The sequence below is a fragment of the Triturus cristatus genome, chromosome 8 (assembly GCF_964204655.1).
Source record: "Triturus cristatus chromosome 8, aTriCri1.1, whole genome shotgun sequence".
Classification (NCBI taxonomy): domain Eukaryota; kingdom Metazoa; phylum Chordata; class Amphibia; order Caudata; family Salamandridae; genus Triturus; species Triturus cristatus.
Genome location: NC_140591.1, coordinates 697942637 through 697969613, shown reverse-complemented (window position 1 = coordinate 697969613; position 26977 = coordinate 697942637). Strand labels below are relative to the sequence as shown.

The 26977-nt window shown below is 48.0% G+C and overlaps 1 protein-coding gene across 8 annotated transcripts in view; it reads left to right on the top strand.

Annotated features, from left to right (window-relative positions):
* The window catches only part of DOCK9 (dedicator of cytokinesis 9), a 1069784-nt gene that overhangs the window by 966519 nt on the left and 76288 nt on the right, over nucleotides 1–26977 (top strand). For all 8 annotated transcript variants that reach the window (XM_085622123.1, XM_085622117.1, XM_085622120.1 and 5 more), the window contains one exon: nucleotides 20614–20804. In XM_085622123.1, the coding sequence (XP_085478249.1) occupies nucleotides 20614–20804 (191 nt within the window). The remainder of the gene's footprint in view (nucleotides 1–20613; nucleotides 20805–26977) is intronic.

The window sequence follows — 26977 nt, the reverse complement described above, 5'->3', positions numbered from 1 at the left end:
GTATAGATCCAGCTGATATATTCAGTTCTACTTATGAATGTGTCTTCATACATTCAATGGGACCAGGAGGTTACGTTTATTTTTTATATCTCGAGGACATAATGAGTAATGGGGCCATCGCCTCTTAAGCTGCCATTCTTGAAACAGGTACAAAGGTGGGTGGCTTTATCCCTGGGGGAGTCCTCCCACACCGAGTTCAGGAAGTATCAAAGAGAGGACTCGCCACTATGTTTCCAGTTGCCAAGCAGGTCTTATTGGCAGGGTTCTTCTATTAGTCCAACATAGACATCGCTTTTAGAACTGTTTCCTGTTCAGAAGGACATGAGCTCATTGCTGGACTCTCTTGGCTCTGCTGTAACCACTTCTGTCTTTTCCACCTCCTGGTGCTGACCTGCTCTAGAGGCAGTTTTCACCCAGTCTATGCTGATTTCTGACCTCCTCCTGCCCCTTCTGGTGCTTCATTGGGCCTCAAGGCATCTGCGGGATCTTCGATGGTGGGTCCACTGGTGGAACCCAGCACCAGTCGACCCCACTGATGCTATTGACCCCGGTCCCAGGATGCTTGTTTCCGGTCCAGGGAAGAACTTGCCTGGCAGTTCAGACTGGGCTATTCCCTTGGGGAGCATGGTCAAGACTGATTTGCATATGGCTGGGACTAAACTGTGGTAGCGTGGTGAGCAAAGAAACAATGGATTTAACCTAGATCTGTGACTGGGGGTGAATGTTTGATTTGTTCAGCATTCCGTCCATTTGTTGTTTTTGCTTTTGTCGTCCCAAACCGCAGCAGACATTCTTATGCCACTGAAAGCTACGCCAATTGTCTCATTATCTGTGCTGGCACCAACATCCTCCAAGTGCTGTTTCTAGATCCACTTTCAGAGTTACCTACGTACGAGGAAGTTTTGGGAAATGTGGAACACATGAAGAAGGCCAAGCTCTGGCTTTCTGCTGACCTTGTACAAATTTCATTTACAGGCTTTCATGTTGAGAAGGAAAGGTAGATTTAATCTCTCTTTTTCAGGCTCTCTTAAAGATCCAGGTTTGGATTACAAAAATGCCAATGATTTAAAAACTTCTTCTGAAGTTGACCTTGATTGCCCCTTGGTGGTCCTGTCAGAGAGCATTCTTTGTTTTAAGATGCTCTTTTGCAATATGCGTGAACTCCTGGAATTGCCTTTGCCAGTTGCAGAGGTAAAGACTGCCATGGTGCTAGATACCGTCCAGCCCAGTCGCTCAACATTTGAGTTCTAACTGCCTTTTAATGAGTCACTGTTGGATCCTATTATGTCTGCTTTGTTATGTAGGCCTATTTCCAGGCTGCCCGCTGCCAAGTTGCTCGTCATCATCGCACTGCTCCAAATGACCCAAAATTTCTAACCTGTCATCCGTTGCCTGAGGGTCTTTTAGTGCGCGACACAGGAAAGCCAATGGTTTCATATTAGTCAACATTTCCATATTTTTATCTTGTATGTACGATTTTTAGGCTTTTTGTACCTGTGCTTATATTGCCTGAAGTGGACATTTTATGATTTTACATTTATTTGTATTGGTTAATATGCTGTGGATTTTATATATGTATTTTTTTTATTATGCTGTGGATTTTATGTGTTTTTGTTTTTTATGTATTAACTAATAAACGTAATTTTTGATTGACAACATCTGGTATAGACACTGTGGGTTCGGTGACCGGGTCTATGGATTTTCGGTGACCCTTTGGACACAAGCATAGATGCATCTCATTGATCTCCTTGGTTTGGTCCTGGCAAATCTGGTTGATATAGCCTTCAACAGTTCCTACTTAGATGAAAACATTACTTGGCCTTAGACATATTTACATGGAAATGCTTTTCTGTTCGATCTCAGGACTGGGATATTTTCGGGGAAATTTCCCATCTGTGGTACAGGAGATTCAAAAGCTACATGAGAATACAACCTTGTTGGAAACCCCAGGCTACCAGGACTATAGTTTGTGCCAGTCTATGGCTACAGGGGCCATGCTGTTTTCAAGGAATACTGAGACCAAAAGCAGCAGTCTTCTTTCTCCTCCTCCCCCATCCTCTCCTACCAAACTCTTAATGCATCCTTGAAGGAGCATATATGTCCTCTGAGAAGAAGGTTCCTTCATGCATCCGAGCTGGCATTCTATCAGTTCAAACTGCTGAGGCCCCTGAATTGTGCATTAGGATTTCCTCTCATTTTTCAGGATTGTGTGTGCTTAACTCCATTTTCTTTCTGCTCATCTACTGGCCTTGATGTGTTTTCCAGCAGGGCACCTTCTCTCTCTGGGCAAGATGCAATAGGGTGTATTCCAAATTTCCAGAATTCCTTTTTCTTAGGGAGGTTCTCATGTAGCTATCCTGACACTGGTTCTTTTAGCCCTGAAGTCTGAGTTTGTCTATTTCGTCCTGCAGTATGTGCATCTCAAGCTTCGGTCCTGCTACTCATTCACAAATGTGATGTTCTGTGCTAGATTTCAGTGGTTTCCTTAAAGCTCTGCCATTTTGCATGGTATCATAACTTAAGGAGTTCATTTATACACATTATGTTCTTGATGATAGTGCAAGTGCGTGCTCAGACAATATTGGGGTTCCCTTGTCTTGAGCACTGGATGCAGGATTTGAGCTTGGTCTGCAGCCAAGATTCCCCTTCTAAAAACTGTTGTTTTATGTTTTGGAAACGATCTTCGTTCGCTTAATATTCTCATCTTTGCTTATCTACAGTGATTCTTATTTTTTATGGCGCTATTGTTAGGTGCCTTCAAGTTCTGTCTTTAAACCCCACCACTCACTGCCCCATCCTCCATAGGCCCGTTGCTTTTAGAACGTGCTTCCGCTATTTCAGTAGAAGGGACCTATGTTCAGAATTACATGGTCATGGTTACTGTGTCTGGATACCTGAAGGATATAGCGCTGAGACTGAAATTGCGACGCTTTGATGTCCTTCATCATTCATTTGGCGAGCTAGCTAACTATGAAGACAGACAATCTTACATTGTGTCATCTCACAGACATACAGTGGTATCTTCCCCTAAAGGAGGTTTGGTCTTTGCTTTCAGTAGGACGCCCCTCTGGTGATTGTTTGGCCTTTCACAACAGCATTGTCAAAGTTGTACTGCCCATCTGAAAGAAACACGTTAGTTAGATTCCTCACCTTAGAATATCCCCAGGCGTCAGACTGGATCCGGAAGATTTTTCGTCAGCAATACCCCTTGCGCGTCGCTAGGCGTCGTCTGCGGCTCCCCGTCCGTCGTCGGCGTCGTGCGCCGGAATGACGTCGTCGGAGTACTTAGACGCCGCCCTCGCGTGCTGACGTCAGTTCTTCTTTTTTCCGAGCCAGTAAGCGCAGATCCGGGAGAGCTACCCCTTTTAGTCTTTTTTGACTAAGTTTTTTGATCCTTTTTGATCTTGTCTCGACTCCGGTGCCAGTAGGATGCCTGGTTTCAAAGCCTGTGCTGACTGCAACCGCTTGATGTCGGTTACGGATCATCACCGCCAGTGCCTTTACTGTTTGGGCCTCGACCACGACGCGGAGTCGTGTTCGGACTGCAAGGCCCTGACCTCGAAGGCTAGACGGGAGCGGTCCCGTAAGCTCCTCGAGATTCGCCACTCGGCTCCGCGCCCCTCTCGATCCCGGTCCAGGAGGAGGTCCAAGGATCGGTCGCGGAGCCGCAGCCGACATCATCATCGCTCGTCTGGCTCCAAGTCTTCGGGTAAGTCGAAGCACTCCAAGAAGTCCAAGAGGCGACACCGCTCTTCGGACTCCCCTCGCCGGTCGCGCGACTCGGCCGAGGGTCAGGGTGGTTCCACCCCCGCGGCTCCAGCGGTGCCGCAGGCGCCGCGCAAGTCCCCATACCCGCCGGTCCCTGGGACTGATGCGACGCCGGTGGAAGTCAGTGCCTTCCTCTCGGCCATGAGGAGCCTGGCTCCGCCGTCGACGCCCGCTGGCGCGCCTTCGGGCCCCGCGGACCCGACTGGGCAACCTTGCATGCCGGCGGCTCCGGCCCCGGCGCCGGCTTCGGCCCCGACGCCGCAGGTTCCCGAGGGACTCGTCCCCGAGTCCCTGCCGACGCCTGTCGACCTCGTCACGCCTCCACCGCCGGCATCGACACCGGTTCCACCTCCGACGCCGGCTCCGCTCGGCGTCGAGCCCCAGTTCAGCCCCGCTCCGGATCCGGCGCCGTTACGGCGTCGATGGACGCCGCGTACGGCGCCGTTAGAGACACATTATGTCTATCGTCCAGCTCCGATCCTTCCTCCTGTTTACCAGGAATCGGATGACGGGGGCGACTGGGAGGGGTCCAATGACCCTATGGCCGTTCAGGCTCAGCTGTCACAGGACTGGGCAGATGAACTGGGGGAGGCCAGTGGTCTGGATACCTCACCAGACACTGGATTCATCTCTCTTCCGACTGTGGCTTCGGAGGAGGGAGCTGCTTTCTCTGTGGTGCTGCGCAAGGCGGCCGCAGCCCTTGGGCTCGAGCTGCCTGCCGTGGCTGTGAGGACTAACGTCCTCACTGAGGTGCTTCAGTCTGCAGCAAGCTCCACTGAGCCTCTGCTGCAATTCAATGAGGCCCTCACTGACGTTCTGCAGGGCACCTGGTCCAAGCCCTCCACAGTCCCTCCTGTGGACAGGAACGTCGCCAGGCGCCACCGCCCTGCTCCGGGCGACCCCAGTTTTCTGTCCCAACACCCCACCCCCGAGAGTCTGGTTATCCAGGCTTCTACCTCCCAATCCTCCTTCCCGACCGCTCCGCCGGACCGGGATTCCAAGAGACTGGAACAGTTTGGCAAAAAGCTGTTCTCCTCCCTTAGTTTGGGTCTGCGGTCCTTGAATACCGCCTGTCTTTTGGACCGTTATTCCCACTCTCTGTGGGATACGGTGGAGGACGTGCTGCCCCTGTGCCCGGAGGAGGCCCAGACACGACTTACCTAGGCTCTGGCCGATGGGAGGGATGCAGCACGACATGCAATCCGATGTGGGCTTGACACTACGGACTCGCTGGGTAGGGCGATTTCTACCACGGTGGCGCTTAGACGTCACGCCTGGCTGCGGTCCACGTCCTTTTCGGGGGATGTCCAGAGCACTCTCATGGACATGCCCTTTGATGGCACTCGCCTTTTTGGTGAGAAAGCGGACCGTGCGCTGAATCGCTTTAAGGACTCCCGGGCTACCGCCAAGTCCTTGGGCCTCTCGGCCCCGCGGTCGCAAACTTCCGCCTTTCGCCCCTTTCGTGGCCAAGGAAGGGGTGCCTCCTCACGTCAGCCTAGCCACCAGCCGCAGAACCAACCTGCGCGCGGTCGCGGACGTGGTTTCCGCCGAGGCGGTTCTGGAGGACGACGCGGTCAGCCCACATCCACCCCGGCAGCATCCGCCTCAAAGCCTTCCTAGTCCGAGCTTTCAGGCCCATTCCACGCCAGTGGGCGGCAGAGTTCGCCATCACCTGCTCCACTGGCGGTCCATCACATCGGACAGGTGGGTGCTGCAAATCGTCCGAAGGGGCTACTCCCTCCCCTTCGAGACGACCCCTCCAGCCATGCCACCGCAGCACCACCGTATCTCGGGGGATCATTTGAATCTTCTCCACGAGGAAGTTTCGGCCCTCTTGGCCAAGGGGGCCGTCGAGCGCGTTCCGAGCCCAGAAGTAGGTCGTGATTGTTATTCCCACTACTTTCTGGTGCCCAAGAAGGGCAAAGGGGGCCTGCGCCCTATCTTGGACCTCCGGAACGTCAATGCCTTCCTCCGGAAGGAAAGGTTCAAAATGTTAACTTTGGCTCAGGTTCTAGCTGCCCTAGACCCTGGAGACTGGATGGTAGCGTTGGACTTGCAGGACGCATATTTCCACATCCCCGTCCTGCCGGTCCACCGGCGTTACCTGCGGTTCACGGTGGGTCAGGAGCACTTTCAGTTTACCGTGCTCCCCTTCGGCCTTACCAGTGCCCCTCGGGTGTTCACGAAAGTGATGGCGGTGGTCGCAGCTCATCTGCGCAGATCAGGGGTTCCAGTCTTCCCCTATCTCGACGACTGGTTGTTGAAGGCGGGCTCGCCCCAGGCAGTCGTCTCCCACCTCCAGACTACGGCGGATCTCCTGCATTTGCTGGGGATTTCCATCAACGTGCCGAAGTCACACCTGAGTCCCTCTCAGAAGCTCCTCTTCATCGGAGCGGTTCTCGATTCGGCGCAGTTCCGGGTCTATCCGCCGGAACAGCGGGTCCGGGATATTCAGGCCCTGATTCCCATCTTTCGGCCTCTATCCTGGGTTTCGGTCAGGCTAGTGTTGCGGCTTCTGGGGCTGATGGCCTCCTGCATCCTACTAGTGCATCACGCCAGGCGGCGCATGCGGGCTCTGCAGTGGGACCTGAAGTTTCAGTGGGCCCAGCATCACGGCAACCTGTCCGACCATGTGTTGATCTCGGAGGGCACTGCACAGCAGTTGCAGTGGTGGCTCACGGACCGCGATTGGGTCACGGGCAGGAGCCTCTCCCTTCCCCAACCGGAGCATGTTGTGGTGACGGATGCGTCCCTCCTGGGATGGGGTGGCCATATGGGAGAGGTGGAGATCAGAGGCCTCTGGTCTCCGGCGGAGTCTCGCCTCCACATCAACCTGTTGGAGTTGAGAGCGATCCGACTTGCACTGAAAGCCTTCCTTCCCTCTGTCAGGGGAAGTGTCGTGCAGGTGTTCACGGACAACACCACCGCCATGTGGTATTGCAACAAACAGGGCGGGGTGGGGTCGTGGACCCTTTGTCAGGAGGCTCTGCGCCTCAGGACGTGGCTGGAACACCAGGGCGTCACCCTAGTGGTTCAACATCTGGCGGGCTCTCTGAACGCCAGAGTAGACGAACTCAGCCGCCGGTGCATGATGGATCACGAATGGCGTCTGAACTCCGAAGTGGCGCAAGGTCTCTTTCAGCAGTGGGGAGAGCCTTGGTTAGATCTATTCGCCACCGAAGAGAACGCGCAATGTCAGCAGTTCTGCGCGTTGGAGTTTCCAAGGCGGCACTCGCTCGGCGACGCTTTTCGTCACGAGTGGAGTTGCGGTCTGTTGTACGCCTTTCCGCCTATACCAATTCTGCCCAGAGTGCTGAAGAAGATCAGGCACGACCGGGCCCAAGTCATCTTGGTGGCTCCGGATTGGGCACGAAGGTACTGGTATCCCGAGCTACTCAGTATGTTGACCGATCCTCCGATACGTCTGCCCCTTCGGGAGGATCTTCTGTCGCAGCAGCAGGGGACGGTCCTCCACCCGAACCTGTCCAGCCTCCACCTCCATGCGTGGAGATTGAGCGGCGGCAGTTGATGCCATTTGACTTGTCTCCTGAAGTCTGTGATATCATTCTGGCAGCCAGGCGTCCCTCCACAAAGACGGTATACGCCTGCCAGTGGAACAAATTTGTGGCATGGTGCACAGCAAAGGCTGTGGATCCCCTTTCCGCCCCTCTTTCTGAGGTTCTCCTCTTTCTTCGGCCCAGCAGGGCTCTGCCCTGGGCACCTTGAAAGGTTATCTTGCTGCCATCTCTGCCTTCTTGCGGCTTCCTGATCAGCCTTCTCTTTTCAAGTCCCCTGTAGTTACACGCTTTCTAAAAGGCATTACTCACACGTTCCCTCCTGTCCCTTTTGTAATGCCTCAGTGGGACTTGAATCTTGTTCTCACATTTCTAATGTGCGCTCCCTTTGAGCCTCTTCATAATTGTCCTCTTCGTCTGCTGACGCTTAAGTCTGCTTTTCTGGTAGCCATCACCTCGGCTAGACGGGTGAGTGAGCTCCAGGCTTTATCATCAAAGCCTCCTTTTCTCTCTGTTCATCCGGACAAGGTTGTCCTTCGGCCTCGTCCCTCCTTTCTTCCGAAAGTGGTGACCCCCTTTCATCTTGGGCAGTCTGTCACCTTGCCCACCTTCTTTCTGCATCCTTCCAAAGAGGAAGAGAGGCTCCACCGTCTGGACCCAAAACGTGCGCTCTCCTTTTATCTGGACCGCACAAAGCAGTTCCGGGTGGACGACCAACTTTTCGTTGGATACGTGGGTGCTAAGAAGGGGAAAGCTGTGCACAAACGGACCATCTCTCGGTGGGTCGTTTTGTGCATCAAAATGTGTTATTCCTTGGCAAAAAAGGACCCTCCTGTTGGGCTGCGCGCCCATTCTACTCGGGCCACAGAGGCTACTACTGCTTTGGTACGGGGTGTCCCTTTGCAGGACATCTGTCAGGCGGCAACGTGGGCTTCGCTACACACGTTTGCCAGGCATTATTGCCTTGACAGCCAAGTCCGGAGGGATGGCTTCTTTGGCCGTTCTGTCCTCCAGGACTTTCTGGTGTGATCTTGGTTCGCAGACCCACTCCCGGGGATGGTATTGCTTGGGTATCTATTCTAAGGTGAGGAATCTAACTAACGTGTTTCTTTCAGATGAACAAGTTACTTACCTTCGGTAACCATGTATCTGTAAGAAACATTAGTTAGTTAGATTCCTCACCGACCCACCCATCCGCCCCATTCTGCGAACTGACATCTAGGGTTAAGGCTATCCCTTTCAGGGCCCTAGACTTTTTTGGCACCAGTGTCGGTATCTTGCATGGCTCTGCGTTTCTGGCGCGGAAGGCTATGTACAAGAACTGACGTCAGCGCGCGAGGGCGGCGTCTAAGTACTCCGACGACGTCATTCCGGCGCACGACGCCGACGACGGACGCGGAGCCGCAGACGACGCCTAGCGACGCGCAAGGGGTATTACAGACGAAAAATCTTCCGGATCCAGTCTGACGCCTGGGGATATTCTAAGGTGAGGAATCTAACTAACTAATGTTTCTTACAGATACATCGTTACCGAAGGTAAGTAACTTGTTCTTCTGTTCCACAGTGAAACCTTCGGAAGATTCTCCCTCTTGGGTGGACATGTGTTTACAATTTCATTTCTTCTCCCATTCTTCCTCTCTCACGTGTTTGGAGGCGGGTGTGCCAGAACTGGAGCAAATATTTGCGACGAGTCTTCCAGAGTGTGTGTGTCGGGCAGATCTGTTAGTCTTCTGTTTATCTTCTTGCCTTCTAATTTCATTTATGATGGGTATCTTCTTCTCTGGGGTGGGTAGGTTCTTCATCTAAACCTTGAAGCTTGACTTTCTCTAGACCAAGTCTAGGTGGAGACAACCTGAGCTAGTCTCTTTCCACTGAAGATGACGAACTTCATCTTGGTTGTCCTCTCCTACTCTGTTGAGACTAGGTAAGGTAGCTACAGGATACATTTTGTTTAATACACTGAAGAGAAGGCAGTTTTAATCTGTGAAGGGCTATTAGTTGTGGTATGCCCCATGTTATCTTTGTACAGTTAAGGTTTACTGGAGTATTCTTTGTTTGCCTGCTAAGTGATTATTTGTTTCTTCTTCACCATTTATCAGGCTTCAGTGGGAACTAGTTTGGTCATTTTTTTGATGGGTTCATGATTTGTGCCCACACACAATCGTTTTTATGACTGTTCTACTTTTTCTCTGTGTATTATCTGTTATTCACATCTGTTTGACATGCTTTAGAGTTACTGGTTTTGTTGGTCTATCCACCCTTCGTTTCGTTCTGTCTGACATGTTACTGCCCCAACATAAGCTTCTCCTTTCCATAGATCTTTTATTTTCTGCACCTACCCAAGAGGGAAATGGTGCTGCACTGCCCACATCTTTACAGGATTTTGAGTGTTACTTTCTTTGATTTTGGCCATCTCCATGCTCCCTGATCCCCATTGCATACCTGAGTTCCAAGAAGACAAGGGTGACACAGAAACGTTTCCCTGCTATGTTATTTAACAAAATGATGTCTGGCCCATTGACACCGTGGAAAGGGCTTTTTGTTTGATACAGTCCAGTAGTGTTCCTGGCAAAGAAGTGGATTGGACAGTTACGTAGGATTCTCGTATGATCCTTCCAAAAAATATTGTGTTGTCCATGGCCCTGCAGGGATGGTAACTTAGTCTTTATGGCAACGTTTCTTGTTTGAATCATCTCCTCGGACCCACCTCGTGAGAAGACATCTATTGGTATTGATTTATGAGGTGAGGAATCTGCAGGTAGAAGTAATCTTTAGAAGACTACGTTACTAACCTTCAGTAACAATATTTCTGGTCGATTCTCTTCTACGTTCAGATTACTCACAGTCCGGCCACATTCCCTTTTTTAAAGGTTGTCTTTTATGCACCGCATTCCTGCCATTGTCTCTTGTCACTTCTTCTGCTCTAAGGGTGTGGAAAAAAGGACAGGAACTGACTTCAAAGCGCCGGTGTGGCACCATAATAACTCTGTGACCTCACATTCAGGGTGGCACCAGAATCAAGCTGAAGCTGTGGTACCAGCACAGGAGAGCTACTTCACCTTTTCTGGATCGAGTCTGGACAATTATACAGGTGGATGGAGTATCCACCAGAAATATTGCTTCTGAACATAAGTAACTTTTCTTGCCATTGAATCAAATCTGTTCCCCTTTCAAAGTTAATTATTAGAATCGATCCATCTCCCTCTGAACTTCTCATTAGGTGGTTCTTGGTTGTATTTTCTTGAATCAGCAATCTATTTAATTTATGCACTAACCAGTGCCAGTAATCATGGGGTACATATTAATTCATTTTTGATAGATACATGTCTGCAAATTCTTCATTTTTGAAATACTTGTAGTGTTGTTTCATGCCAACTAAACAAACAAAATTATGTTGTGGCCAGTATTTAACGTAAGCAATGCAGTCAAAAGAGGGTGATAGTGATATCCGGCCCTCCTCAGTATCACTCAGATTGTTTTCCCCAAGTTACAAATGGGCATACTAATGTGCCTAGCCTTCATTCCATTCCTTTCTTTTCATGGGCACTGAAACATTTTTTTTGCCAATATTTTGTCCAACACTGTTTTTGCTGCAAAGTCTTTGCAATTTCACACCAGAAGCCTTCTGACTTTAAGGACTTTGAACTTGTGAAAGATCCACATGCTACTTGGATATGCTGCATGGGCTTTTTTTCACTAGAGCCTTGAAGAAAGTGAAAATTAATTGCCAAGTGTCAAGGGATAGGCAAAAAAAATCCACTTGACAGGAGAGGTTTTCACAATCAATCAAACGATATGTCTTTGGAGGCGGAAGCACAGGAAAAAGGGCAGTCCTATGTAGATTGGTCGCTGTGATTCGCACTTCTTTAGTAAATTCATCAATCCAGCTCTTCCTTGAATCACTGTTTAAAGTAAGTGTCTGCTCTGGGTGCTTACTCTGAGTTTGTAGACCTATTAAGAACTCAGCATAGAAATGCAACTTCCACCGGCTGCTCCTTCACTGCTACAGCTGCAACGCTTAAGAATTTTAGGAAGTACATTATTCAACTTTTTGGGAGAGAAGACATGGGAAAGATGCACAGTCCTTCTGTCTTCCTTAACTCACTCATGTATTCATTCGTGCATAACATTCATCTTCTGACCACTCCACACAACTGCACACACAAACTTGTCAATCATTGCAGAAGCACTTCCACTTACAACATTAGCAGGTCATTTCTAAAATGGCCTCACCTGTTGGTTTTGCTTGTGTTCTGTTCTGAGGCACAGCATTCAATGGGATTTTAGAGTATGCTGAGCTAAGAAGAGGTCAGGAAGAAGGGCCAATTCAAATTCTCTAAAAGAGTAAGTTGCTTATCTTCAGTAGCACTCTTTATGGTAGAGACTCTAATCGCAGATTCCTCACCTTTTGAATATTTCTTCAGTCGTCAGACTGAATCTGGAGATTCTCAAGGAGTACCCCTGCATGCAGACAGGTAGCGCCTTGTAGGTTTGGACAGACAGCGCTCCGGAGGTGACACGTGGTGCCCTATCTAGGTACCACCTGTGCACACTGCCATGAGTTCTTTTCAGAACAGCCTGCGCCATCAGATCAAAATCCAATCTTCACATTGGTAGTGACCAGTGTGAAATTCTCTAATAGGGAACCTTTTAAATGAAAAGAGTCTCGTTCACAGAATGAGCTGAGAACTTGTTGACCAGGCTCAACCACCTCATTTAAAACATTTATCTTAACTTCCTGCCTAGGGAGTCGAAGATCAAGGACCTCTGACTAGAGCCAATTTTCGGGGGGGGGCTAAGAAAAAATTTCGGGGTGGCTAATTCTTCAAGCAATAAGCAGAGTGGAGCTGGCTGGGTTCTAAGAAGGGGTGGAAAAACAACAAAGCCTCATTACCAAGTAAATGGTCTTTTAAAGACCTGTGAAGTACTCGGGTGCGGCTGTGTGTGCGTGCCCCGGAAGCTGTCTCAGCCAGGGCTGACACACACGACGGGGGGGAAGGCTGAAGCCCTTTGAGCCCAATGGGCGTTGCGCGCCTGTCTGCCACCCTCCGCACAACCTTTGTAAAGGAATCACTTTCCTCTGTGGCAGTCCCCAGAGGCGAGACCATCCCAGTGTCTGGGGCAGTATCCAGTCCACTTGCATCCTGGAGATCTTTATACTCGTTGCCCTCATGGTAGGGTTGGGCCTACTCTTCCACAGCATCATAGCTACTGTTATCTGAATTTGTGCCAAACGGATCATGTAGGACATGAGCTCCTCCGAGGGGCAGGGGCACCATATTGAAGTCAGGGGTGGCCAGTAGTCTCCAACTCCATTAGAACAGAGCATTGACTTGATCGAGGTTAGGGCGGCACGTTTTCGGTATTGGACAAAACCATGGGTTGAATATCATTGTCCTCTGTCGATGGCGTTGGCGGATCGCTCTTCTTGGGGTCCAAAGGCAAGCCAGAGGGAACTGGCAACATGCCAAAAAGTCACAGCATGGCTTTACCTATTTATTCTATTTGCTGCATTATCACCTACGGCCCTGCAAATTGGGTTGTAGTGGTGCAAAAGTCTGAATCGGCTCTGAAGGGGAATGGCTTTGGTAGTGATAAACCGAGGCACGATGTTACCTTTGCACCTTCACAGGAGATCAGAAGTGGTAGGAAGGGTCCTGACTTACCTGAGTATTTGTACCTTGACGACAATCTGTTGCGGGATCGACCTTAGGAGCAGGACCAAGACCTCCTCATGGACTGCGCCCAATCACGCTGTGGAATCTTGTAGTCTTCCACGAAAAATAGCCTCGCTTCCTGATCTCAGATTGCCTTAGGGCGCATCATAACACAGTCACTGCAGGCCTTGGAGTTGTAATCTGACCACAGGCAAATCATGTACGGGTTAGTCACAGACATTTGTTTGCGACATTCCCCACAAAGTTTAAACCATGTAGATTTCGGAGGTGGCATTTTCCCTAGCACAGTAGAAACACATTAGAAAAATTCGAAAATGGCAGTCTCGAAGGAGGGAGCGGTTGCCCCGGCTCTGCATCTGTTGGCGTGGAAAGAAAGTAACTGATGTCAGTGCGCATGGGTGGCACCTATGATGGGCCCAGTGCATCATTTCCAGGGTGGAGCGACGTGAAGCCACATTGGGCTCACTTTTGTTGCGTAAGGGTACTGCTTGAGGTATTCCGGATCAAGTTTGACGCCTAAAGGACTCTGTGGTTAAAAGTGGCTATCAGAGCTGCAGATCATAAATTAAACCAGGTGCAGTGCATGGAAGCCTAAACCTTCTCGGCACTAGCTTTTGAAAGAGTTTTTTTTATTATTTTCTGGTGTTCAAAACATCAATAACGTAACGTAAGCATTGTCTTGAGGGCTCCTTCGTGCGCATCTGTATTCTCTGGGCTATCTCTGGACCAACTCGGTGGCAAAGCGAGGCTAGACCTGTTTCCGTCCGCCGCTCTAGCAGAAAGTGAGGTACACTCCGGGCCATCTCTGGACCAACTCGGTGGCAAAGCGAGGCTAGACCTGTTTCCGTCCGCCGCTCTAGCAGAGAGTGAGGTACACTCCGGGCCATCTCTGGACCAACTCGGTGGCAAAGCGAGGCTAGACCTGTTTCCGTCCGCCGCTCTAGCAGAGAGTGAGGTACACTCCGGGCCATCTCTGGACCAACTCGGTGGCAAAGCGAGGCTAGACCTGCTTCCGTCCGCCGCTCTAGCAGAGAGTGAGGTACACTCCGGGCCATCTCTGGAACAACTCGGTGACCAAGCGATGCTCCCATGGTGCCTTTCCTGTGCCTGAGGGTTTTTCGGGTGATAACAGCTGTGCGAATAGAGTATCAACTGGAAACTTTACACATAGCACGGCGGTGCAGGGCTTGCTTGTGCATTACGTGATTTTGAGTGTGGAAGCTTGCCATGGTAAAAGTGTCCGATTAGCAGACCAATGTGACACGTGAGTCGCAGTTATTCCACAAATCTTTAAACCAATATTTTAGAAAAAGCGTGGACTTTTAAAAAGGTAAAACATGGTGGCTACATAAAGAAAGCATTTTTGTAAGCGCCTCTAGGCGTGGGCTAGATGGCTGGCTGAGATATTCCAGATGTGCCCCAATGGAGAAGCGAGTTGCATTTTTCAGTAATCTGCAGGGAATGCAGTGTGCAAAAACATAAATTCTCGTATGAAGGACTTTGTTTCGAAATTCCAATAATGTTGTTATACTAAGACGCAGGGTTTTCATTGCTTCACCGCGTATTCTGAGTCACGTGACTGCGCGCGGCACCAATAACTTAATGAATAAAGATAACTTTCAATAGCAGTGCTGCTTATCACTGTGTATTTTGTACTTTGATGTGTTGTAAATACATTTCACTGGAAACGACCTTCCGTGTCACGAGTTTGATCTCTTCTCGACATCTCGCACGCGTTGGAACCCCTGGCGCATTCCAAGCCACGGCACGTGAGACCTATACCACGCACAGCTGGAGATAACGAGCAGGATCGTATGCCTTTCTCCCCTTGCCAGCATTTCTTTGAGACAAAGCTAGGAAGGGGAAGCTCTAATCGACTGACCTTAAAGCGATACGGTCTGGGACATAGAAGGGAAGAGTATGATTTCCAAAGAACCCTCTAAAATGTATTCCTTTATGCGCAGTCGTCATAAAATAGCACTTTGTCTGAAGGAATTGTTATTGCTCAGTGCATATAAAACGTTAACCTTTCCCATAAGCAGTTTATTGTTCTAGTATGTAGACTGTTCGAAACCACTGGCAAACAGTTCATCTATTATTCATCAGCTTCCTGTCTTGAGCCCGGTTGTGAAAGAAGTTGAATGGCGTCCCTTTAGATCTGGCAGCTACACGGGGCTCGAATAATGGCTGCCCGGCGCGGCGGGGTCTTTATCCGCAGAATGTCTCTCCTCTGAGTCGAATTGAACGCTTCCATCGTACAAGTGACACTGAACAATCAAAGGGGTTGTTTGCCAACATAAAACGATCTGTAAAGCAGTTAAAAACAGATGTGTTTGCAGACTCATTAGATTGGTTTACTCTACCGCTCTGTTTGTTCTCGTTGAGGCCTCCAAAAGCAATCGGAGCTTTTGCACATCGCTGGGAAAAAAAAGTGCACCAGCCCCGGGTTTTCAAGATTCGTTCTCTCTGGCCTGGGAATTTCGACCGCTTGATGTGCCCGTGGCTTCTTTTCTGGGTTGGCCATGTATGACGGACAGTCCAAAGTAAGTAAGCAGCGGGCCATAGTTGACGTCAGGCTTGCATGTACTCTATAAGCCTAGTCCAGATTACCATTGAGTTATTGTGGGTAGTTGTAGAAAGTGGGGACCGAAACAGAGCAACAGAGCTAATGAGTTTAGCAATTTCTCTACTTGTAGCATTTAAGACTCTATTCCTCCCTCTTGGATTCGGTTATGATCTCGCTCTGTTATGCCCGGTTTGCCCGCATAGTTGGCGTTGTTGAGCTAAGAATGTGGTTCTTTAGAGAGGTGGGAGACCCAGTGAACTTAACCACATTAGGTGGGTGGTCATTAGAAGAACACATCTTCCTTGGCTTACACCCTCAACTTAAATCTTTGTACTGTTAGAAAACTCTTAGAGACAATGAAGTCCCTAACCCCCAACCTTCACCCGTGTACTGGGAAGGACATATAGTAAGATGCAGTGACATCATTAATTCCCAACTCACTCAAGGGCGCATAAGCGAGCAGTATGCAGATCTAGCGCAATAGAAATAAAACATAGTACCAGAGTTTGTCACCTCCCATCACCAACATATGAAGACATATATGCTAGAGATACACTTATTAATAATATAGTATAACTTGTTTTTTGTGCTTCTTAATGCACTTCTGCTGTTCTGCGCGATATAGATAACATGATATTGTTTCTCCACTTAATGGTGCTCGATTTAACAAACTTGAAAGAATGCAAGGCTAAATTAACCTCTCCATTTTGAAGTTAGACCTACAGATAACAGTGGATATAAGCGGCATGCCTTTAATTCACTGACAGTGCGGGAATAATGCCAGCCGGTGCATCAAGTTTATCTGTTGACGTACCAAGTGAACACTGAGAGAGCAGCTTGATCTGCAGCTCTTTGTGTATCCATCCATGTGCCTTTAGCCTGAGCCATTACATGCTTCCAAATGTAGGCATTCTTCTTTCAGTCATGCTTCTGCCGTGTGTATGCTGTTTCACTGGGGTTCAAATCCAAGCACTTGCAGCCTGCTGTCCCTTGACCCAATGCTGCATTTTTATGAGGACCCCACAGCCTACTTCATGGCCTCAATGCCACTGTGCGCGTTGCATCTCGGAAACTTCCAAGAAGTCCTAAACTCACTAAGAAAAAAGATTAACAAGTGCTGGGTTAAGGACTCTTTTTCATATCTGGTGCCATATGTTTCCATGCTGATAACGGAGAAAAGTTGTGATTCCTTTGTTGACGTTTGAAACACTGGTGAATGATTATTAGTGCCCAGTCCATTCCTTAGTGTATATAAACAGAGGGGGTCACTTTCTCTCTAACCAGGAATCTAACATCTCCTTGTTGTTGTCCCCCTGTTGAGACTAGTTGGAAATTCATCCTTCTTGTCTTGAGATTCCAAAAGTGTAAAACATTCGGGCCAAGAAAATCTTTTCCTTTCCCTGCCAGCCTGCTACCCTGTTTACTAAGCAAGCTTTAGTGGAAGGGAGTCAAAATATCCATGGACCATCGTCGACCAGCTAGCCTTTGAGTGCAGCTGGCAGAGATGCGTCCAGGAATGCACTGAGCTTCCTTATGGTTTCATGGTTGCAATTGCTTTAACCGTGGGCGCTTTAATTCGAGAGTGCACCCCAAGGAAATCCACAGTCTTTGGAATGTCCTGGTGCATTTGCTGGACATGCTTTTTTCTAGAGCAAAATGTTATGAAATTTACAGTTATACGAGCTGTTGCTCCAGAAATAGGCATTTAAGCCCGTTTTAATTCAGAATTGTAGCTCCAGTAGCAATAGTTGCTATGTCTTGGTTGCTTGGTTGAAAAGGAAGCCAGAAAAGGAGACCTTCATCTCCACCTTGTATAGGCATAATATTTGTAAGTTTTTGTGCATGAGCAACTTGTTTACAGTGACCCTGCATTACCTATTTCAGGTCTCGGAGACACAGGACCTCTATTCTCAAATCCCATTTTGATTATGCCTCTAGAAATCCCTTAGATTTTCATCGCCTGGGAAACAGTTACATTTCGTCATCCAGTCTAGACTTCTGCTAGGGCCTTTTTCCAGGTGAATACGGTGGTGAAGTTACTCTGTCTTGGGTGGAATCTCCATATACCTAGGTGAGTGGATGCGCAAAGCGAGCTCACTGGCACTTATTAATGCCCGTCGTTGTTGGGCACGTGCTTTGCTACACAAGAGAGTGTTCTTTCTCAGTTGAACAAAGACTCCCTTGGTTCCTTACTAAAGGCACAACTTCATCAAAGCGTTAGTGTACACAATACAGTGGAAGGTGTTTCCTCCATTTGAGAGAGAGTCTGCCATCCAGCACTCTGTCAACATTATAAACAGAGGAGTGGATCTTTCTGGCACTGTTTTCGGTTCTCGGCTAGCTATGCTCATGGCCTAAGGCTTCTTTGTTCCTCAGGCATGCTTGAGGATGATGAAGTGAAGTCCAATCTGGATGGAACTATAGGCTTTAAACCAACTTTTCCAGGGCTTGTGTGTATACCTAGTTTTGGAGCATGAAGTGCAGCCTTGTTACCGAGGAGATTTTCTGACATCTACGGCCACAGGTCAAGGTAGTCACACACTCCTCCCTTCTTGCTGAAGGATCCCATCAGCAAAAACAACACTGAATATTAACAACTTGAGTTCATCTAGTATTGGACAGCTGCAGATTATGTATTTCATATTAAAAATGATGCTGCCATTGCGATAGACCTTGTCCTTATAGGATGTGAGCTTTGCATTTTACCCAGGGAGAGAGTGCTGGATAGCCGTCATCCATAAAGGCTCTCTACAGGTAGTCTTTGCCAGCACAGGAACTGTAAATCTTTTCAGCTTCACAAAGTTGTAAAAGTTTTAAAATTTGAAAAAACTTTGCTGGTGGAATTTTATTTTCATATAACACTAGCTGAAAACCTGCCATGTGAAAAATGAGAAAATATGAAATACAGATTATCACCTAAATTATAGATCATGTTTTTGCTGACGTATAACCCACCTCATCTGATGCCGCTTTCACTGATGTGATCGTGTTGTATTTCTCACTACAGAGGTGAGAGGTAAAATATTTTGAGACTACAATGGTGGGGTGGTCCTACCACTATTTCATTACCTTTACATATGCTTTCCTTCTTTAAAAAAACTAATGTCCTAAATCAACTGATGCCCAAAATGTCATGGAAACCTCAGCCCTATCAACCATAATTAATGTTAGCATTTTCTCCAATGGACTGAGGTAATCCCTATAAAGGCATTATATGACACATTTCTTCTATGGTTCACAGACTTGTAAGATAACTGCAGAGCTTGACATCTTTCCAGACATCCAACAATAACCGAGTGAACTGTTAGTGAAGAAGAAATTTGAGACATTTTGGAGATGCCAATATGATTGTATAGCTATGATTTTAAAGAACCTACGAGGCACAACTATTTATAGCAAAATAAGTATTTCAACAAGCACATCTTTACTGCTGCATACTCTCACAAATAATTATGTGCATTCTTTAATTACTTGTGCTGTCCAAGTGCCTCTTCATTTTTCAGACGTTCGCCTGAGAGCCTTTCCTTTTTTATAACAATAGTAGGCAATGATATTTTTATGACATTTAAACTTCTTAGTTCGACACTAAAAGTCTTACTATGCTATCAAATTAGGTGTGAGCTGTAGGAAGTCTTGACATTCCTTTTCCTGCCCAAAACCTCTAGAGTGATGCAGTGCAATATATATTTAGAAAGGTACTTTAGCAATATATCATCACTGTGTTGTCTGGTGCAAAGTGAGTTGCCAATGATTCTCCGCTCCCAACATGGGTACCATGGGGCAGGTAGCTGCCGTTCCTTCTAGGTAAGAGAGAAATAATACCACCTAATTCTGCTTATCTGGGAGTGCTTTTGGTCAACAAAGAAAGTGCAGTTTACTTTATTAGCATTTTAGATAGTGCGGTCAAGATCAGTATAGCCGGTATAGCACGTTACAAAGAAACAACATTTGCGTTTTATACAAATATTTAACAATATAAGGTAAAATATATGATATAGCAAACTTTATAATTCAGTGGAATATAGAATATAATAATTTGAAAGTTACATAGGCTAAATTCGATTTTACATTGTCAAAGTTATGCAGAAATAACTAATATTGTCTAATAGTGTGCCAGTTATGAGAGCTACAGCAAATTGTACAAGTATTTCAGCGTTAGAAGTGGCAGTGGTCCATGAATAGAACGTATTTCTCATTCCCCTCATCAATCTTTCTGTGGGGCCATACCGAACAGCCTGGTATACCATCTACCATCACTTAGAAGAACTACAAGGGCATTTGTGTATGTAATCCATGAGTAAGGAAATGGAGAACCCAAGTTGGTGAAATGATGCCAAATGCAACACAGGACCCAATGTGGTGTTTGAGGCTTCATCAATCACTGGGTTGAGATCGCCCCCCCCCCACCCCACCACCAAAATATACATGCAAGGACATCTGTAGAAGCCCTGATCTCCTGCCACAGAATCCCAGTGGTGGGGTTGGCAGTCATGGGCTCACAGAAGGGAATAAGTGCAGGCCTGGGAGAAGAAGACCTGCACTCTATTTTGATTAGGGGCAAATCCCTTAGACTGAACTCCTCAGTGTTCCTAAGTGTTAATTTGAAATTACTCAGCAACCCATATATATATGTCATATAGAAGGCTTTGTAGCCATCCAACTTTGTATATTGATGGGTTGATGACCCATTTCTTACTAATGAAAAAGAGAAACACTTAAGCAAGTTGTAGAAATGGAAATGCAAAATTGGGTATCAAATGCTCTTCTGTGGGCCTCCCGCTGGTCGTGATTGTTAAGATTGTCATAATAGGGCATCACTATATTGAATATTGATATTGTATCATGTGATGCCTTTTGATGTGATTTAGATTTGTGTCTATACATAACTTTGTACCACACACATGTTTTATAGTACCTGTATCTGATGATATATTCATTGTCTCATTTAAAATATGCTTTTCAGTTTATGGCCATGTATTCACCATTGGAAAGGCTGAATTCTAATATAAAATATCCTATTTGCAGTTGTGATATTAAGGGTTTTGTTACTGTTTTAAATCCTCATTTGTACTCTTTTCAAACACAGCAATACACTGTTTTCCATACGTGAAGAAGCGCATCCCAGTGATGTACCAGCACCACACCGATCTTAATCCAATTGAAGTGGCCATAGATGAAATGAGTAAGAAGGTAGCAGAGCTCCGACTTCTTTGCTCATCAGCCGACGTAGATATGATTAAACTGCAGCTGAAGCTCCAGGGTAGCGTCAGTGTACAGGTGAGTAATGCCTTGCTTCAAATGACCAAGAGAAATAATGACTTTGCAGTTTATTAAATTCTGTGATGTGTATAATTGAGAAAATGTCCTAAAAACAAGTTTGGAATCAATATTTTTCCCATTATTACCACAGATGTGGGAGGCCTTGATTTTTCTGGTTACCTCTGAAGAGGGGAATACTTTGCATAAATCAGCAAGCTAAATTAGATTGGTCCTGTATATTCAGGATAAGAGGATCCAATGCCTACTTATTACCATTGTTACAATGAAGACTGGGAGTGTGTGTGTAGGAAATGTTAGGACATAACTTAGGTCTGAGGTGGTAGTTTGGATTCTTACTCCGTAGAAGGAGCAGGAATACTCTGGAAAAAGGGGAAAATCACATAGGCCCAAAAACATAGATTAGAACATGAAGGCTCAAGTTGGGGTAGAAATGTGAAAAATAGGCTTTAGCGTTTAAGAGATCAAGCCTCTTGAAGTGTACTTTGTCTAGTGAGAATAATTGCCATGTATACTCTTTACAGAGACTGTGTTTTGTGGTTAAGGTAGTTTACAGAAAAATGTATTTAAACATATCCACGTCTCTTGGAGAGCCTGGTGTCAAAGGTAGGAACATGCACATGAAGGGGAAGGACTGGACGTTGAAGTTGGTGTTGGGTTAGGCAGCTTCATTGATGCCTTCTTCCCTGCCACTTCTTTGTCCCACTCCTTCTGCAGACACTCTAGGGGAACCTGGCGGACTCCAAGTTAGTGTTAGTACCTGGTAGAGTTGAGTGATTAGCATTACACAAGGCATCTTATGAAACAATAGAAATTCCTTATAGGCTTGGTGTTATTTGTGTGAACTGTACATACTTGATCTAACAGGCCTGAAGCCTGAGTTAATGGACTGAGGTGTTGTAAAATTAGGTACTGCAATCTGCTATAGTTAATAAAAGGAGTCCTCGGGTAGCCAGCGTTTCCATAAGGGAAGAATCCACCCCAGATTTTCAGACAGACCACAGTGATGTTGTTCCACTCCGGAAGTGACGAGTGAAGCTGCATATAATTGCACCATGTTCGTGCCTTCAGAAGCAAATCCTATGTTTCCCTTTGGTTTTCAGACCACAAATCTTCTTTAAAGTTTATTCTGTGTGTAGGAGAAAAAGTCACCCCTTAAAACAATAAAGTTTAAACTGTGTAGGTACTGTTGCAAATAGATGTTTGTGACAGACGCTCACAAAGTATGCTTATGGTGCCAAGGGCCAGAGCACAACTCCAGGGACTGCGATGACTGTGCCCAGATAAACCTGGTGACCATATGGGACCATGAGGCTAAACTTTACGTTACCAAACACAAGAAGACCCCAAGCCACGACCGGTCAAAGTCGAACATAAGGTAACGTACCCATGGCAGATCATTGCTGCGGTCTAAGTCTTAGGATAAGTCAAAGAAAAAGCATAAGAAGTTGCAGCAGGAATAAGGCCCTTCCTGCCACTCTCAAACTTTAGAGGGGGCACAAGGGCATTAACATACCTCCCAGTCTCGCTCCAATCTCATTCGGAGCCAATTCCAATTCCAAGTCTGCTCCTGACGCACCCTGACTTCCTGGGTCCATTGGCATTGTTCTCAACAATATGGAGCTTAGGGGGTCAACAGGCAGGTCGCCACCCACTCATAAACTATGCACAAAACAGGACCTGCCCGGGAAAAAAACGTTTTATTTTTATTAGCACAGTGAACACATTGTAATCAATGACCCTAGCTCTTTCTAAGCTGTTATATTTTATACTACATGCGCAGCAAATTTTTTGCCATTCACCAAACGGGTCCGATGTCACTGGCTATTTGAACAAAAACTCCTATATATCTAAATGTTTGTGAAGGTGTTTCCCTAATAATCTGTCTCCCAAATAATATATACAAGGAAGAGAGCTAGACAGAACCAAATAGTTTGATACCTGTTCAAAAACCACAGAGATGGAAAAAAGGTGAAGGGGGGCAGGCAGTGCCTCACGGAAGTAACCCCAACGAGGATGCGCAGACAGGTACTCGCCTGCTACCTCACGTTCTCATCATAGGCAACTGCCGCCCAAAAAGGAAAAGAAAGAATAAATAAAGAAACCTCAAATCAGTCCCAATAACTGGTGTCTAGTGAAACTTATAATCTAATGTGTGTCTGTGTTCAAAAAATGATAAGAGTGTCGACCCAAAAAAAGGGGAGACTGAGTCTGATCAGGACTCACGTCACTCCAAATTAAAACCGAGTAAGACTACACTGGCTGTATAATTCTTTATTCTGTGCTGTGTGTCTGCTCATTAAAACCAACATGTTTTGTTGCCTGTTTAAATAAGCGGCAACTTCTTCAGGGCTAGGGTCGACTGGCCTCTCTGCGTTGCTAGTTCAGACCAGTAATCTATCTGTCTGCACCGTGAGGGTTGCTCTCGTTCGGCATACCTCAACCCTTGGTATAGGTAGATGTGTGCTACAACCAATAAATCCTGGACTGCTTGCCCAATGGCCGCGGATTCGCATTTCTCGTCAGCCCTTCAGTCCGAATGCTACTCGACCTTCATTCATTGGCATTGTTAGCAACCTCCTGAGGTGGAAGCCGGGAGTATTGACAGCTTGTAACTTTTTAAAAAAACATGTAGAAATTTGTGTGTTTTAAACTTTGCGATCCCCTCCCTGGGCACTTATCATTTCTTCTTTCTCACCTGGCATCCCCCGCACAGCGGATTTATCGCTGCCGCGGGTTAGAAACTTCGTCCTGCCGCCATTTCCTGGACCTCTCCAGGACACGCCCACTATCGCTGGCCACGCCCCCTCCACCAGGCTACTTAAACATGCGCTGACTACAAGCGCCCGACATTGTTAGCAACCTCCTGAGGCGGAAGCCGGGAGTATTGACAGCTTGTAACTTTTTTTAAAAACGTGTAGAAATTTGTGTGTTTTAAACATTGCGATCCCCTCCCTGGGCACTTATCATTTCTTCTTTCTCACCTGGCATCCCCCGCACAGCGGATTTATCGCTGCCGCGGGTTAGAAACTTCGTCCTGCCGCCATTTCCTGGAACTCCCCAGGACACGCCCACTATCGCTGGCCACGCCCCCTCCACCAGGCTACTTAAACGCGCGCTGACTACAAGCGCCCGACATTGTTAGCAACCTCCTGAGGCGGAAGCCGGGAGTATTGACAGCTTGTAACTTTTTAAAAAAACGTGTAGAAATTTGTGTGTTTTAAACTTTGCGATCCCCTCCCGGGGCACTTATCATTTCTTCTTTCTCACCTGGCATCCCCCGCACAGCGGATTTATCGCTGCCGCGGGTTAGAAACTTCGTCCTGCCGCCATTTCCTGGAACTCCCCAGGACACGCCCACTATCGCTGGCCACGCCCCCTCCCAACGCCCCCACCCGCCTATAAAAACATGTGCACCCATCGGGCGCGCCGTTTGCGCGCCGAAGGCAAGCCCGTCTACGCCCGTCCACGACCGAACGGGGCACGGGGCATGTCACTCTGCCCGCACCACCCAATACTCCCCTGCTGACCTACTCGACCTGCACGCCCCCTGGCCTCTAGCCCCAACTGCACTGCACGCTCGCAGCTTAACCATCTGGGCCTGGGTCACACCCGAAACATTTTTCCTGAGCTTGACGCCTGCATAGACTCTACCCCTCCTCAATTCATCTCTCACTTCCCCCCCCCCCCCGGACCTCACCCCCCAGCCTCGAGCTTAAAGTGTGTTACCTTAACACCCGTTCACTCGTAAAACATCAGACGGTAATCTTTCACTTCCTAGACACCGATAATCCCGACATACTGTTTCTAACCGAAACCTGGCTGCACGACGGATCTTCCCCTGACATCTTGGCTGCCATTCCACCTGGCTACTACATTCTTCAAACCAATAGGACTTCCGGCAAACCCGGAGGGGGTGTGGCAGCCATCATCAAACTCTCTATCAGATTTTCCACCCTCACCGTATCGTGTATCCCTCAGGTTGACTGCCTTGCACTCAGACTGGAATCGCCAGCATCACCCCTTATTTGTGTCTTAGTCTACCGCCCCCCTCAGTCCATGCCTGACTTTCCGTCTATGTTCGGAGATCTTTTATCTCAGGTAGTCATCAACAACTCTAAAATCCTAGTCCTCGGAGACTTTAACTACTGGCCCCAGGATGAGAAGGAAAGCGCCTGTTCGGCGGCCTTCTCCGACCTGCTGCGCAGCTTGAACTGCTGCCAACATATTAACACCGCCACGCATACCAAAGGCCACACACTGGATCAGGTCTGGACCTCCAATTTAGTGATCTCGGCCCCCCTCATACTGCCGTGTGCTTGGTCCGACCATTTCCTTATTTCCTTCTCCCTCAAAACTCCCACCTTTCCCAGCAGGCCCCTCGAAACTAACTTCTCCGCCCGAAACTGGAATAAAGCCGACATCAGCCAATTTATCAACCTACTCAGCACCTCCATCCCCCTGGAATCCGACTCATTAGATACACATGCCTCAAACTTAAGCCATTGGCTTCAGTCCGCCAGCGACGTGGTCGCCCCCCTCAAACGGATCAAAATCAGACGCCTTCATGACGCTCAGAAATGGTTCTCCGAGGACCTTAAAGTTTTAAAACTCGGTCTCAGACAAGCCGAGCGCCGGTGGCGCAAAAACTACGCCCCCAAAGCCAGGGTAGAGTTCTTATCTCTACTCAAAGAGTACAAATCCTCTATTGCGTTAGCCAAAACCACGTACTTCTCCAACAAAATTGTGGAGTCAGCTAACAAAACCAAAAGCATCTTCTCGATTGTGGAGGAGTTATCCCACCCCGACAGAGTTTCCATCAAACCCCTCCCTTCCCAGAAGCTCTGCGACTCTCTCAACCACTTCTTTATCGAGAAGATCGCAAAAATCAAAAACAGCATCTTGGTGCCTCCCCTTTCGGACACCTCTGTGCCCCCAGCCAACCCCCACGCTGACCCTCTTTACCCCCAGTCTCTCACTCAGATTCCCTTCATTACGGAGGCAGACTTCCCCGCCCTCCTCAGCAAAGTCACCTCAGGATCTCCCACTGATTGCTGCCCCCCCAAGATCTTATGCAAGGCCTTTACTGCTTGCCCCGCTCCCCCCTTGGCACTGCTCACCTCCGGCCTAGTCCCTAGTATCTTCAAGACTGCTGAGGTAGTACCCATCCTAAAAAAACCGACAGCTGATCCCACGATCATGAGCAACTTCCGCCCCATCTCCCTCCTCCCTTACCTTGGTAAGGTGCTTGAAACCCATGTTACCAACATCCTGAGCTCGTTTGTTGAGCAGTCCCATTTTCTTGACTCCCAACAGGCCGGCTTCAGGCCCGCCCACTCTACTGAGATGGTCATACTTTCTGTCATAGAAGAACTGCGTAGGGGAGCTGACTCTTAACATCAGCCAGGCTCTGGTACTTCTGGATCTGTCGGCCGCCTTTGACACGGTCGACCACGTTATCTTGGTCGACCGTGTCAGGCAGGCTAGGATAGGGGGTACCGCCCTTGACTGGGTCCGCTCGTTTCTCACCAGCCGCCAACAAGCGGTCCGGCTATCCCAGTTCTCCACGGACAGGGTTGGGCTGACCTGCGGCGTGCCTCAGGGATTCTCTCTGTCCCCACTCCTTTTTAACCTATACCTCACCCCTCTGATCAGTTCTCTCCGAGATAAAAATGTCTCCGCATTTAATTATGCGGACGACATCCAGCTAGTCTTTAACATCGACTCCTCGGACCAGTCAGTCTCCGACTTTCAAGCCACCCTCTGCCACATCAGCAATTGGATGGGGGCAAACCACTTGAAACTCAACCCCGACAAGACCGAATTGGTTCTTGTCGGAGGCCCTTCCAACCCCTGGAACTCCAACTTCTGGCCCACCAGCCTGGGTCGTCCTCCCCGCCCTACTCATTCGGCAAAAAGTCTGGGGGTTATCATCAGCAAAGACCTTTCGATGAAACCCCAGATAAATGCCACTGTCTCCTCTTGCTTTTTCCAACTCCGGAAAATCGCGTGTTTCCTCACCACCGAAGCCCTTACCTTGGCCCTTCTGGCGTTAGTCATCTCCAGAATTGACTACGCCAACTCCTTGTACGTAGGCATCCCTGACTACCAGCTTAAACGCTTGCAGCTTGTTCAGAACCAGGCGGCTCGCCTCATCTTCCATCAACCGAGGC